Below are 15,618 nucleotides of genomic sequence, written 5' to 3' on the forward strand. Positions count from 1 at the left end.
AATCCATAATTCTGAGTAGACATTATCATTATACAGTTGATCGAAAACATTTTTCGCTCGAGCTTTTGTACTCTCATTTGTTAACAATCGATGGTTATATTTTCCATAATATATTTGACTGACATCAGATCACCTCCACCTCAAGTCTTCGTCCTCCCATTGTGACAAAATGACATAAGTATTAGATATATTAGACATAAAAATAGAAAAAAAATGTTGCTTTCAGAAATGTTGGAGAATCAAAAATTGCTCCAGCTAATTTAAGTCCAGACATAACCCAGGAAGAAAGGTTTGTTTAACACTGCACAATTTCTTCAGACTAAAGATTGGCTTGAAGATTTTGAGTTTATGCAGCTGTAGAACCTACTCAAATAAAGTGTTTGTTTAAATAAGTGTACGATGTATCAATGCCTGGTTTAAGGTGTGCCATTCAAGCCAGTAAACCAGCTCGGGATGTTCTGGTGCTAAAAGAGCAGAACAAGTAAGGAACTCGATCTTAAACTGAAAAGGATGGATTTCTTTTTTTTCTCCTATTTGTTATTTCGTAAGTCTGAGTGCAAAAATATGCAGTAATGTTAGGCAAAGAAGCTACCGCATAAAGGTCCTGTTTTCTTTGTTCTGTGTTCCTGTTTCTATCAAATATGCAGGGCATCCACCCCTCCCAAAAAGGTTTAGATGAGAGTCACTGGCATAACATATATCATTTTATACATTTTGTTGTCATTTTTATTTGTGGTTTATCCAAACGTGCAACAGAGCCTCAAGCAGAGGCGTTGCAAACATGCTCAGTGTGGAGTCACTGGCTGGGGAGTTCATTTATCAGAAGAGGATGCAACTTTTTTAATTGGCCAGCATACAGTAACAAAGAGCTCTCTTAAACAAATCTATGAAGCAGAATTAAAAATGGTTGGGTCTCCCTGTACAGAAGGAGAGGTTTAAATCCCTTGAGGGTACGAAAGTACATTTAATCCAGTCTACCTGCTGCTCCATGCTCAGACTGTCCTGTGTGGAGTGTGGCCAGAAAAATGTCAAAGCAGGGGCTTTTCTCAGCTTTAGCCAGTGATTTTTGCTTATGAATATCCAGGAAACTGGCACTGGAAGACACCTTTTGAGAGCAAAGGACAGTGTGCCCTTGTTTGTCTTCTAGTCAACAAATATACAATCGTTGATATTACATTTTAGCCTGACTCATCAGTGACTTAGTCTTTGACGTTGGTTGACATTTTTATGCTAACGGGACCTTGTGGGCTCCTGAATGTCAAAGACACAGACAACACAAGATTCAGACATGTGTTTGTTCTTTAAGAAAACACAATAAATACATCTCAGTGTCAAAAAGAGGGCATTGTAAGTGGGATGTCGAAGGTCTTTGTGTCACGTGATGTCCACCAGACTGCGTTTGAAGGCCCTTTTGTTGTTCTGGGATTGGCTTGGAATGGATGGTAAAGGCTGCCGCACAGGATTAGATTTTCATTGTCTAATTCGTCTTATATTATAGCTCATGGCAGAGAAAATTCTCCAGGGTGCCTCCCAATGTTTAAGATGCATTTAGATGGAAATGATATACAAGTCGAGTCGAACGTCACATGCATGGGGGGGATTTTTTTTAAACGTCATGATATGTGCATTTTGGAGTGTGCACATACACTGATTCTACCCTGCATATATAAAACAGCCTGTAGCCTTCTCCACACCAACCCCATCGATGGGCCATTGTGGCACTCTGCTGATCTGCCTCAGATCAGCTAAAAAAAAAAAAAAAAATCAGTGTGAACACACTGCAATGACCTCAAATACTACGTACCTTCTGCACGTTCGTTTGATGTCGTACTCCTCCGTGCCAGGCAGCGATAGTCACTGTTCCTACTGCATAGTGGTGTACAATTCATACAATGCTTTGTGGGAAGCCTGACATCACACCTGTAGCTTTATTTTTAGGGGAATAAACAGACTGCTACTATTTTTACTCATGATGGATGTTCACGCGCTTTATATATATATATATATATATATATATATATATATATATATATATATATATATATATATATATATATATATATATATATATATATATATATATATATATATATATATGACGTCACTTCCAGTTCGCTTGTGCTGTGCTGTTTCAGAGCATAATTCAAAATCCATGGGATACTTTTATACATATATTTATACATTTGTGTTGATTCAAAAACATGTTCATATAAGGCAGAAAAAAACGTTTCTCATACACGTTAAATGTACAGAATGAATGTCTAACCTGTTTTTTTTATTTATTATATTTTTGATACAATTGACCTTATAATAAATATTTTGCTTTTTTGCTATCACACAGTTGAGTATTGTGTGATCGCTTGAAGCATAATTAGACGTTTTCAAAACAAATGTTTCTATCCGAGCCAATGTTAATCAATGCTAATTATGAATTAATTTGGATTTTATATTTTTACTTCCAACTCCAGAGAAAGCTGTGCCTCACCAGTTATGAACTTCAACACATGTCACTGAACACATCATACAAAACTATATTTAGGATATGTATTAAGATAATATACCGTATTTTATAAAACGAGTGTGCCATTGGTATTGTGCTTTTCCCAAGTTCCAGAGGAAGAAATTGTACTGCGCCGGTGGCCTTCTACTTTCGGGTGCATGCTGATCTGTGAAGACCGGAGGCTCCTCATCAGGCCTCTTGCTCTTACCTCATACAGCTCCACGGAGGTTTTTTTGTATCTGCGGGAAGCATGCCCCAATTATTTTAATGTACAGTATGCTTTTAGTTGACATAAACACTGAGCTAAACTGAGCCTTGGTAAATTGTTCATGATTCTGTCATTGTTGATAAAACGGTGTGTAAAAACAATCAGTGGACCAGAACTCACAATCTCAGCAGTAACGACGACAGCACCACAGAAACTGAGGAGGTGGCCATTGCAGCTGAGCCCATCCAAGGTTGGAGCACAAGGCCGGCAGGCATGAACATGCCTGTGGTGGATAAGAATCAGCAATTAATATTTTGGAATAAAGAAACCTTCAGTGCACCACTGAAGAGTTATTTGCGGTTGACGTTGTCGCACCAGCAGCGATGGGTATTCCGACAAGGTTGTATATGAGAGCAAAGAAAAAGTTTATCCGTATCCTCTGCACGGTTCTCTTAGACAGCTCGATACAAGCCACTACATCCAGAAGGTCATTCTACAAAACAAACACAGTGGGGTCAAGCGCGTAACAGGCACCATCGCACGGAACGTACCGCACATAGGAATCCACCCACTCTGATGAGAACGATATCCGCCGCTTCGATGGCCACGTCGGTGCCCGTGCCGATGGCGATGCCGACATCTGCACGCGCGAGGGCGGGCGAATCGTTGACGCCGTCCCCCACCATGGCCACGCGCAAGCCTTGTTCCTGGAGCTCCTGCACTTTGGCCACTTTGTGGGAGGGCAGCACCTCTGCAAACACCTTCCTGATCCCTACCTTTGGCGGACAAGCAACGGCCAATGCGAAAGGATGTGGGGCTTAATTGCTCAATAGCTTTCAGACACCTCTTAGTGCATTCACCTGTGCCGCTACGGCTTTAGCTGTGCGACTGTTGTCCCCTGTTATCATGACCACCTGGATTCCCATGCTTTTGAGCGTGTGCACCGCCAAGGCTGACTCCGATTTTACGGTGTCTGCGATGGCAATCATGGCGCAAAGTACACCTATGGAGAGTGCGCCTTATGATAGAGCCAGCTGGCCGGCATGCAGTAACTATGAGCACCTTCTTTTGCTTACCATCTATGGCCACCAGGATAGACGTCTGCCCTTTGGCCTCATGGCTCGACATGGCGGCATCCACATCTGCTCCGACATGGTGGCCATTCCTCCTCATCCACTCTCTGTTTCCGATCAGGACAGAGTAACATAAAATCTCATTTGGATCTGAGGGAAGAAAATGAATCCTGTTCAAAGTGGGCAAACATGAAATGTGCTGAAGGCATTAAAACCAGGGCCTAATCGCTACCATTTTTTTCCTAAGCCCGATGATGAGTTTTGGGACAAAAATCCTGATTGCCGATTAATTGGTCAAAATTCATATATGTAATGCATAAGGTAACATCCGCCCACAGTATATTTAAGGATATACAATTCAGTGCAGTACATAACAAGAGCAGTTTTTCTTGTAAATGCTTTGAATGTATTAAGATCAAAACAATAAGCAAACATCTGCTATTTGGCTGACGGTATTGGCCGACAGTCGATGGGCAACAATCGACCGATTATTTTGTCCGACCCCGATTAAAACTAACGCCAAAAGAAAACCCAGCTGCTTTAAGGTCACCAACCCCTAACACACCTGCATTTAGTGTTTCAGCAGCCTCAACCGGACTGCTGTCATCTGCAGATGCCCCTGGCAACAGGAACAGCTCTTTCGTCTGCTGTGGCAGCAGGTGGTCCACATTAGAAACGCGGCAGCTAATACCGCATCCGGGCACCGCTTGAAAGTCTTGGCAATAACCCAATACATCCACACCCAACTCCTGAAAACAAGAAACGGGCAAAGGAACCAAAATGTGGTAAAACCAGAGATGATTCAGGTGTTTTCTGCTAGCAGATCTCCAATGATGAGCCAAGCTTAAAACAACATCAAGGCTATAGCTGTTGTAAGATGTGCTGTTGTCTCATGACCATGCAAGTGCTCTGTTACGCCTGCTTCTCTCTCAACCCTGCGCTTGTTGCACAATGGAGGTGGTACCGGCAATGGGACCGTTGCCTCACATGTATCCGATTGTTATTGGTGGAGGGGAGGCCATTTCTGAATGACTGATGTCAATTGGTGCTGTATTACTAAAACTGAGTTGAAGGTTCATAAACTCACATCTTTGCAATGCTTGGCGACCGCGATGCCAAGTGGGTGTTCGCTGCTGGCCTCTGCTGTTCCTACAATTGCCAGGATCTTTCTCAGAGGCATGCGGGCCATTTCCCATAGTACCAACACACGTGTCACCAGGGGCACGCCGTTTGTGATAGTACCGGTCTTATCGAACATCACCACGTTGATCTGAAGAGAGAGCGGCGATCGTGTGAGCATCCACATCCTCTTGTGACGGGCCGACCGAGTGCAACGAAGGACGATTTGCTTTGCCTTGTGGGCCATTTCCAGCGGCTCGCCTCCTTTGATGAGGATCCCGCTCTGCGCTCCCACGCCAGTGCCCACCATTACTGCTGTCGGGGTTGCCAGCCCCAAGGAACAGGGGCATGCAATAGAAAGAACAGTGATGGATGCTTGAAAGGCAAACCGAATGATGACTTCTGCCTTGGATATGTTGGTGTTATAACCCTGTGAAGAACATAGCATGCGGCGGCTTTTTACTTGCGCAAAAAGACAGGTGGCAAAAGTACTCAAACACTCTATCAAGGCAAAAGTACTGGCGCGTGTGTTTAAAAAAAAAAAAAGACCAGCGAATGGACCAATTCAGTTTCTTTACTAATCTATCTGAAAACAGTGCAGGCTGGAATTCATAAGTCCTGAAAAGGAATTATGGAAACACTGTTTCAGGAACACTTACCGGGAAGTTCTCTCTTACAATGTCAAAGTTGACAAAACCTACAGCAAGCCATGCCACCAGAGTTAGCAGAGAGACCATGATAATGAAGGGAACAAAATAGCCACTGAGTCGGTCAGCAAATTGTTGGATGGGAGCCTGCGGGAATCCAAGGGTGAGAGACGCCATGAATGAGCAGCACAAAACAGAACAGCCGAAGCCAAACGCACACTCATTTTACTAAAGCAGAATGTACGTTTTATTGCATTATTATTGCATATTCCTTTTCATACATGATAGACTATGGGCTGTATGTCAAAAAAGGCTTTTGCTTTTACATTCCATGACCACCATGGATGGGTGGGGGTGACACTTTGCAAAAACAGTGAAATCATGCACATTAACCTTCTAAAGGACATATTGTTTTTCACAGGTGCGAATGTTACACATTTTCATGTGCATCTTCATTTTTGATCGTTCTCTGATTTTGTCGGGAGCTCCCCTTTCCCAAGATGAATATACAATAAATATGAATCAATCAGCTTTTTTTTTTAAAGATTTTTTTAAAAGTATAATCATTATTGTATTTTGGGAAGTATAAGGGCAACCACCAATTGTCTATTGCTGTGCAAATTCAGTGAAAGTCAGTGAGACAGAAATTTGACACAAAAATGCATGTTCTTAAAGAAAAACTATCCTTACAGAAATGTTTATTTTTAGTTGAAAATGGACATGCAAGCATTGCACGGTACATTATTTTTTTTAGAACATGAGTTGATTTAAAAAGAAAAAAGAAAGAAAGTAATCTTTTGTAAACTTTTGTTCAGAGTGTGCCCATTATGTCTATTTGTAGTACATTATCAGTACACTATTTCAGAGATGGTGTTTAAACGGCAGGCTAGTGCTGGTTGTAAGCCAATAGATGAGCGAGGACCCCCCTGCCTTCCACTGCAGGAACAGGACAGTACAATATTTGTCTTTGAGTGTCAGTCACTCTCCAGACTGCCCAACACCCTACGACAAATGGATTTTCTTGGAAGAATACTTGAACAGGAACAAATACGCTTCTTTCCTCTGTTCTTTAATCTGACATGTCTGGAAAAATTACCATCATAATTTGGAGTGTCATTTATGATGTTCCATTGCGCTTTGACTAACCTTGGATGTTTGGGCTTCTTCCACAAGTCTGACTATTTGTGACAGCGTTGTGTCCGCGCCGACGTGGGTGGCCTCGACAAGAAGAGCGCCATGAGCGTTGATGGAGCCAGCAATCACTGGGCTGCCCACCTTCTTACTGACAGGCATTGGCTCACCTAATGGAGGTGCAAAGGAAATGTTTTTGTTTGTTTGTTTTTTTTTACATGCATATTTGCTCCGATGGCCAATGTAGCCTTTTTAGTTGAATAAGAAGAATACAGAGATGATCCAATGGAAATTCATAAACATGCTCTTCCACCGATTTTGTAAAAATAAATGAATAAAGAAGAAGAAAAATGTATATTTATATTATGAATTACCTGTGATTAAAGACTCATCTGCCATGGAGCTCCCTTCAATCACCTTCCCATCTACGGGAAACTTCCCTCCTGGAGCTACCTTCACGACATCGCCTCTTTGCACCAGCTCCACCAGCATCTGCTCCTCGCTGAGCAAAGTCAAATAACATATTCAAGTATTGGTTTCACTTTATTAATTGTATACTTTAAGGCAGAGGTCCCCAACAGGTACCGGGTTGCATGGGCCGCACCCGGAAGGAATAATTATGTTTTGGAACAGATTTTTTTTTTTTTTATCCTTTAACAGTTCATTCATCTGTGCTTTGTTTAGCCTGATCTTTGATTTTTGGCGCCGCCTGTTGCCGCTGTTGATATTACATTCTGTAGTGAGGAAGACCGGTGTGGTTTCAGTAGAGAGCAGTCACTGTCGGGGACGCACACGTTTTTCTGTCTCTCTGTGAAATCTGTCCCACAAGTGTCTGTAAGTTGTACTTTCATTGGAAGAATGTTGTCTTTTATGAATGTGCCCAAAAATGTGTTTGTTTGTTGATCCAACAACTTGTGACGATGAACATGCAAGCTAACGTTCTTTCTTATCTTCAGCATATTATACAGTGCTGCTTTGTATGTGTTAAGCATTTTCGTTTATGCCAGATATTATTAAGATCAGCTATTATTTAGCATATGCAAAGGTTTAGCATTGATAAGTACTCATTTGCATCTAATTAATGTTTTGTATTGAAATGAATTGCATTTGTAACTCATTTGTGATTGATTTAATCAATGTTATTTGCGTGCATTTTTGTAAGATACATAATTATTACATATGGGACTAAGAGAGAGACACTGACCGCCTATGTTAGGTGTATCGTTAATGATGAGCTCATCTTTCATGTGCACTTTATATTCGCCACTCCATCAAAAAAGGTTGGGGACCTCTGCTTTAAGGAATTGATGGTGCACCTGATAATGGAGTGGTCAGGTCCCATAGTAACCACAGTGGCGTCGGTTGCTTGCAGTGACATTAATTTGGCCAAAGCAGCTGAAGTCTTGCTCTAATAGTGAAGAAACGAAAAGTGTGTTGTGGGGAAGCTCCAAGTGGCAAACCGATAACTTTAGTACTTTAGAAATGTTGCATTTGGATTTATGTAAAGAAAGATCATAAGTACAAAAGCCTGACTGGCGCTATTTTATAAAATATAAGAGTAAAAGAATTTGACTGTGTAGTGCTCAAATCACGAATAAACGCTATGAAATCGTTGACTATTTTTGCCAAACCAGAAAAATGAGAGTGCCTTCTATTGTATATTATTAACTATCAAATTTCTGCGTGTACAAGTCAACCTCTTGCATAAGTCAACCCCCATTTTTATTTAAATTTGGGTGGACTGAGTCTATCCCTGAATTTAATGGTTACATATATCATTGCTGTCCAATTATGACACAAGGTGTGTGTTATTAAAATACCTAAATAACGGTACTTTTAGACGCATTTCTTTATCGTATGTTAAATAATACGTGGAGAAAATCGGTCGGTTTTGATATGGGGGTTGAAAATGTACACAGGGAAATGCGGTAACTTTCTATTATAAATAAAATCTTGATTTGTTGATTGGCTGAAAGGAAACAGAGTGTTCTACCGTCTGCTGTCGTTTGTCCACCTCCTACCTTGGCTAGATGTTCCAGCCATCGCCCCAGCGCAATGAACACAAAGAGCATCGGTGGCGTGTCAAAAAATGTGACTGGGCTCTGACTGGCTTGCTCTGCCATGGCCACGATGAGCACCACGCAAGAGTACACGTAAGCGATGGAGGTGGCCAGCACAATGAGGATGTCCATGTTGACTGCGCCGTGTTTCAAAGAGCGATACGCCTGGATGTAGAAATACCGACCTCCGAAGACCTGGTGCAAATGAGACCCGCAGAATGATGTCGGTTTGAAAAAGGCTTCTAAATATAAAGCAGTGGCATTGTACCTGGACAGGTGTACACAGCAGAAAGAAGGTCAGATTGAGGATTGAGAGGCCAGGCAGCAGGTTTTGCTCCTCCGGCATGGTGCCTCCGTGCTGTTCGTGCTGACTGTCCATCACCATCATGTAGATCATGAGGCCCATGACGGGAAGGCCAAACACCAAGCTAAGCAGAAAAGAGCTCCTCCATCTGCACTCATAAAATGCAAACATGGACATGTTCCGTTTGCACTTTAAATGACCTCATTAACATGGAAGTCAAGTCAGAAATGTTTTTTGCAATAATATGTTCTATACAGTAAATGTAAAGTATGTGAAAATTGAAATTTGCAGCAAAATCATTTTTCGATGCCTACGGGTCCAGCTTGCGAATGTCACATGATCAGAATCCAGTAAAAAGGTGGTCACGGGGATGTCAAAGCAGCCACCCTCTTGAGATGGATCAAATCGGATAGATTTTGCTGCTCTAATAAGCTCACTCTTAATCGGCATGCTGTCTTTAAAGTAGCATTACTGTCAAGAACATTTTTGACTTGAATGTCTTCTTAAATTTGCTCTGACAACAAGGTGATTAGATACTTGCTGTCGAATTTCTTCCGTGTGGTCGAGGTTGCTTTTGTAGCCTGCCTTCTTCAGAGTGGCTTCAAAGCCAAGGTTCTAGAGCCAGAAATAAACCTTAAGATTTTCAATGACTTGACTGTCATTGTACAGCAGGTATACAGCTAAATTTCAGATGTCAGAGAAAGCATTCTGCGTTTCACCTGAATGATGTTGATTATATCTCGGGGTCCCAGCATATCTGGCTCAAATTGGATGTTTGCTGTTTTTGTTGCCAAGGCCACCGAGGCGCCAATGATCCCTTTGGTTGCGCTGAGTTTCGACTCAATGTGGTGGGTGCAGGACGCACAAGTCATTCCGTTTATCTGTAAGTCAAACGAACGAAACTTAAAGGGAAACTTTGGTTTGTGACATTCGTCATCTCAAACGGTGAGCAATCACGACCAACATGCACAGGCTAGTTTCTACTCTTACTCACTTCAACTTGTAACCGAAATAAAAATGATCGCCTTGGTGTTTTGGATTTCACTGACAGTAAAAGTCAGCTCCGCGGAAAAACTAAGCAGTTTTGCAACAATCTTTTTTATATCGCTAAAGGTTAAAGTGGACAATGATAGGAATGTGCGCGCAATTCTTGGCAGCGATTGGTGGTAGTTTTCATAATTTAGGGACGCTAAAGTTTTTACTACAAACAGCCAGCAGCTCTTCGTATGCTACTTCCCGCAGCTAGCACAGCTAACTGCCGCCCCCGCCCCCGCCCCCGCCCCCGCCCCCCTGCAATGTTCAAATGTTGATACAGCCAATTTGTCTTCCCATTTAGGCGAGGACGGACGCCACTCATCGGGGCTGAAGAGGAGTAAACAATGGCATTGACAAAGAGCGCAGCTCCACGTCGCGCGGCGATACTGCAGGTGCTCGAACTTTGAAAAATATAGCGCACAGGAGCATCATTATTTTTTCCCTTTCATTTACATTATTTAGGCATTTAGATGGAGGTTAATAATGTCATTTAGACACACAATTCAAACAAGAGCTACTACTTCACATTCTCTTCTTGTAGTTGGTGTTTAAGATAAACGAACAGTGAGATCCAGTTGCCCATGTGTGACTGTGTTGTCCTCAATGGTCTTGGCGCCAAAACCCATGTCCTCTATGAGCTGGGCCACACCAGGAGCCTCGATCACGTCAGGGTTGTATTTCACCTCTGCTTTTCCAGCCATCAGTGACACCAAAACAGAGGTGATCCCTGCGGGTCAAATGTCAGAGTTACCATTTAGTGAGCGTATTTAACACGAGGTTTGGGATTTTTGTTGTTACTTGTGTACCACAACTAACCCTGGTGTCTGAGCAGGTTCCTCTCAATGTTTGCCACACACGAGGCACAGGTCATTCCTTTCACACCGATGAAGCACTTTTGCTCTTTTGTGTCAATGCGCTGGTTTGCGGCCATGCTATGACATCCAGGGCCGTTGCTAAATTCTGTTTTACGAGACCGGTCCGAAAAGTGGGAAAGATCACAGCTAACGGGTGCTTCTTGTGTCCGGACTGGTTCTGATAAGAAGAAATATGGTGGTAATAAAAGGCTTGATGTATTTCGTTACTTTCACACTTAAATGTTTGACATCAAACTTCCTTTATCTATTTTATTAATTTAGGAAACCCAAAAAATCACCAGGTCTGCACGACATTGAAATCAGTGTTTGGCATGGCCGCATTCATTTTCACTTTTTGGCAAGCTGCTGCTGACGTTAATCCTTGGTGAAAGGGCCCCAGAAGAGCCCTTCATATTGCTTGGAAGGCATGAATTGGCTGAGCTGTTTCCATGGTAGTCGACACGACGCAAACATAAGGGTGGCCTGACCCTGACATTCAACTCATTTGCGCTTCCCTTCCATTTGCAAAATACAATAACCCACCCAAAAATGTTGTGGGTTGGTCTTTAAGTAGCGATTGCGGTTGATTTTTGGGGGGCTGCGCTGCTTTAGTTTAGAGGCTATGTATCACTAATGCCGTATGTAGGCACCGAGTGTAAATGTGATGGCGGGAACGCATGATATGGGTAAATGCAGTTTTCCTTGGCATCGGCTTTTTGATACATTTTTTTAGGATGGACTGCACACCGATACTGCACTTCAGGGTGCAGCCAATGAATTGGGACACAGCTCTTGTACCTGATAACGCAGAGGTGTCAAAGTGTAGCTGAAGGATCACATACATGTCTAAGTTGACATTTTATCTCTTTCAGTGCCACGGATGAGAATTCTCATCCTTTAAAATAGTAATAAAAAATAATAAATAACAAAATTCTCATCGAATGCGTTTATTTATGGAGGGTAGCTGACACCCTTGACTAGTGCTTATCCAATCTTAAGTCACAGTGATAACTGTGAACGCTATATGGCGGTGTTGCCATACATACTACACATACATTACATACTTGTAATTCGAAGGGATGGCAATTAATTCTTCATCTGATAACACCCATGTTTGCATAGACATAGCGCATAATATTTTGTGCAGAAGTTGCTTTTCATTGAAAGAGTTTTAATCAATTATTTTGACAACCCGATAAAACATGACGGGCCAGTGTGTTGTTTGACAGCCCTAAATTACAGGGTAACATTTGTCACATGTACCTACCTCGGAGTGATGCGTAAAAGCCCATGTCCTCTATAGCTAGCCTAAGCTGCTCCGGCCCTGTGAGCCCAGGGTCAAAGGTAATTGTTCCCTTTTCGTCTTTAAGCGACACTTCTATGGAGTGAACGCCCATCATTTGAGAGATCCTCCCATCTATGGACTGCACACAAACGTTGCAGGTCATTCCTCCTATCCAAACGGTCACTGATTGGGTCGCATCATCCTGCCAGTGGCTGATAGCTACAGATGGATCGTCATCCAGTAATGTAGCCCCAAATCCCATCCCCTCGATCTTGTCTCTTAGCTCCCGTCGCGTGACGTGAAGCGGTTGAAAAACCACCAGCGCTGTACCCTCTTCGAGTGATACCCGTACATGTGAAACCCCCTGTAGAGTGCCGACGTGCCGCTCGACGGACTGCACACAGGACTGGCAATGCATACCGTCCACACTGATCCACACCCCCGACTCCACATGGAAGCCCATCCCGCGCAGCTCCCGGGCGATCTCTGCCGCCGTGACGAGAGCGCTCGAGTATTCCACCTCGGTCAGGCGCTTTGAGGTGGAAGCTGAGTTGACTGCCAGCACTCCCTTCAGCCTGGAGATCCTGCTCTCTACGACGGCGTGAATTGGGTGCTCTGGGGCCAGGCCCAAAAGTTTAAAGGTTTCTTTGGAGGTTTTGAGTGGTGGGCAGAGGTCACTTTGGCTGCCGTACTCATAGGCCAAGTTGTCAAGGCCTCGCTGCAAAGATGACATACATGTATCATTCATTCAGCCAACTTATTTGCACAATGGCCCGAAATGTTCAAATTGAAATTCCTATTGTTTATGAAATGTGAAACGTATTCAATGTAATGTAAGTGATGAGGTTTGTCAGTGAAATTCCAGGACCAGTGTATTAAAAAAAACAAAAAGCAGACTACAAACACTTTTGCCAATTAATGTGGACCAAATGATCAACTGAAATCATCTGAGAAGTGGTGTTTGCTTCATTTTACTGGTTAGTCACTTGTTTACAAATGAGCATCCCACCAACACAGCATACAGCAAGGCAGGATTTTGCGTAAAAGATTTGAAATGCCTTTTTTGTAATCATGTACTATAATAATGGCATGTAAACAATACGCCTATGTGTTGGCTCGCTGCTCAATCTCATAATAATGATAATAATAGTAATAATAATGATAATAATAATGGATATATAGTTCACTGATGGCAGTAATTTTTTGTGATCAGTGCTTCAAAACTCTGAAATCCCCCATCAGCATGGGACAATGTTCCCTCCTCTTGTGGATATTTTACCAACATTTACTGGAAGTGATTATGATGTTTCCATTGTAATTTGTATTTTCCTACAAAAAAAGACAACCCTTGCGTGCTGACAGAGGGTCTCCCCTTCATCCTAAAACAAGCTATAAAGCCACATGATCAGCTATTCACATGATTTCTAATGTGACTCTGCTTAAAGTCAGCCAGTGTAAACTCAGAGAGCTCAACGTCAGCCTGACAGCCAGGCAGCTTGAGCAAGCTACAGGTTAGAGAATACTCATACAGTACTGTATGGCATACTGATTTTGCTGTCTCAAAGCTGTGGTCCGTAACATACATGTGTTTACTATGATTTGCAGTGCAGTAGAGTTGAAAGGCAAACAGCGGTGTTCAGAAAAGAACTCTTTTAGTGTCCAAAGTGCAGAACGAAATTGAGTAAACAGAGCAAATTCAGATTTCAGCGACATGCATCTACAATGAAAAGCACCAAAATAAAGAACCACAATCAATGGTCATTATGCTAAACTTAAAACGCGTTGCTGGCAGTTGTCATTCTAGTATTACAATTCAACGCAACTAGTATACTGCAAAGGAATTATCAGTTGACCTCCAAGACAGTATGGTTTCGAAGCGCACGTCTGGAAGGCTGCATTAAAAAAAAATCTTTTGCTTTGAAGGTCCAATGAGCAGACTGGCCTCATCCTTAATTGGAAGAGTTTCCAAAACAGCATAACTAGCTGCATTTCTAAACTGAGCAATCGAGGGAGGACGGCCTTAGTCAGGGAGGTGACTAAGCACCCAGTGGTCATTTTTTTTTTTAAAGAGTTTCAGCGGTCATCTGTGGAGAGATAAGAAGCTATCAGAAGAAAACCATCTCTGCAGCACTCTCCCAATCAGGCCTGTATGGGAGAGTGGCCAAATGGAAACCACTCCTTAGCTAAAGTTACATGACAGCGCGCCGGGATTTTGGCACCTGAAGGACTCTCGGACCACGATAATGAACATTTCCCAGTGTGACAAGACAAAGAGCTCATCCTTTGACGTGATTGCCAGGGCTTGTGATGGCGGAACCCAAACCACAAAGTAACAATTTAAGAATTAAATCTGATCGAACATCTCTGGAGAGATTTCAAAGCAAGTGGGCCTTGATGCTTCAGCCCGATGGAACTTGAGAGGTTCTGCAAAGGGGAATGGGCAAAAACTTCCCAAAGATGTGCAAAGCTAGTGGCATTATAGTCATTAAGACCTTGAAGCTGCAATTGGTGCAAAAGCAGAATAAAAAAATTGTGCAAAGGCTTTGAAAAATGTCTTTTCGTTTTAAAAATGTCAACAACAACAACAAAAAAAGAATCATTGTCATTATAGGGTGCTATGTGTGGAATTTTGAAGGTAGAAGAATTATTTGAATCCATTTGGGGAGGACGCTTTTATATTAAAGAGTGGAAAAAATGCACCCAGGGAGCACTGTACGTAGGCTGTTTGAAAAGTGCAAACAAAATATACCGTCTAACGTACACTTTAAACGACTAATATGAGTTCCACTGCGAATACTATTTTTCACCATGAGTGCATTGTGCATGCGATTGAAAACGTAGATCGACGTTACTTGGGGATTTACATCATGCGTGCATTCTGATTTTGTAAACGAACTTTTGATTGCTTTTCACACAATCGGCTGCACACAACGGCTATTCTGTTACTCTATTGTAATGTCTATAGAATGTCTCGAGATGGCCTACCTGCACCTGTGGCTCTGAAGTGTGCATGTAACATACGCGCTCTTTCTCGCAGCCACACTCGACCATACGCATCTGCTCTGCGGGCTCATCGTTGACCAAACTTTTAGGCGACTTGGAGGCGAACATGTCCGACTTGCTCTGTCGCAGTGGGTCTGTGCCGTGGAATTATATGTCAGCGAGAGAGGGCAAAAGTCCGCAATAGTGACGGCGAGAGCGAGTGGAGAGTTGCGGCGATGCTGATAAGTGCTATCTGGTTCAGCGGTCAAACGCCGCAAGGTTGACTACCTGTCGGCGCTTGTATCGTCGCCGTCAAATTGGTCATTTCCTGGCAACCAACCCCCCCCCCCCCCCCCCCCCCCACGCAAAAAGAGTACTTTAGTGCTATTTGTTTATTTTAAATCAAAATCTTTGCTGTCC

The 15,618-nt window shown here is 42.6% G+C and overlaps 1 protein-coding gene across 5 annotated transcripts; it reads right to left on the reverse strand.

Moving 5' to 3' along the window:
- Positions 1-2,247: 2,247 nt before the first annotated feature.
- atp7b (ATPase copper transporting beta) lies at positions 2,248-15,391 on the reverse strand. 5 transcript variants are annotated; one of them, XM_088408258.1, is made up of 21 exons: positions 15,202-15,391; positions 12,199-12,934; positions 10,894-11,109; positions 10,641-10,804; positions 9,762-9,923; positions 9,584-9,657; positions 9,007-9,190; positions 8,700-8,933; positions 7,995-8,086; positions 7,053-7,180; positions 6,694-6,848; positions 5,560-5,694; positions 5,136-5,330; positions 4,869-5,051; positions 4,347-4,530; positions 3,785-3,931; positions 3,569-3,711; positions 3,260-3,484; positions 3,084-3,201; positions 2,889-2,991; positions 2,248-2,739 (listed from the first exon to the last, which is right to left on the reverse strand). In XM_088408258.1, the coding sequence occupies exons 1-21, from the start codon at positions 15,325-15,327 to the stop codon at positions 2,568-2,570; spliced, it is 3,876 nt and encodes a 1,291-aa protein (XP_088264384.1). In that variant the 5' UTR covers positions 15,328-15,391; the 3' UTR covers positions 2,248-2,567. The 5 variants fall into 5 exon arrangements, 3 of the variants coding, with proteins under 3 accessions (XP_088264384.1, XP_088264387.1, XP_088264386.1); XM_088408261.1 differs by having other exon boundaries at positions 12,637-12,934; positions 15,202-15,390; XM_088408260.1 differs by having other exon boundaries at positions 3,281-3,484; positions 15,202-15,390.
- Between the last annotated feature and the right edge of the window lie 227 nt (positions 15,392-15,618).

Source organism: Hippichthys cyanospilos, chromosome 2, assembly GCF_059441005.1.
Source record: "Hippichthys cyanospilos isolate Australia breed blue-spotted pipefish chromosome 2, RoL_Hcya_1.0, whole genome shotgun sequence".
Classification (NCBI taxonomy): domain Eukaryota; kingdom Metazoa; phylum Chordata; class Actinopteri; order Syngnathiformes; family Syngnathidae; genus Hippichthys; species Hippichthys cyanospilos.

Bases quoted from the DNA above. Each gene is read 5' to 3' on its own strand.
- atp7b (XM_088408258.1), bottom strand. From the start codon at position 15,327: ATGTTCGCCTCCAAGTCGCCTAAAAGTTTGGTCAACGATGAGCCCGCA. The intron at 8,087-8,699 runs GTAGGAGGTGGA...CTTCACTATTAG, and splicing joins GGCTGGAACATCTAGCCAAG to AGCAAGACTTCAGCTGCTTT. The intron at 3,932-4,346 runs GTGTGTTAGGGG...TTCTTCCCTCAG, and splicing joins TGCTGAAACACTAAATGCAG to ATCCAAATGAGATTTTATGT.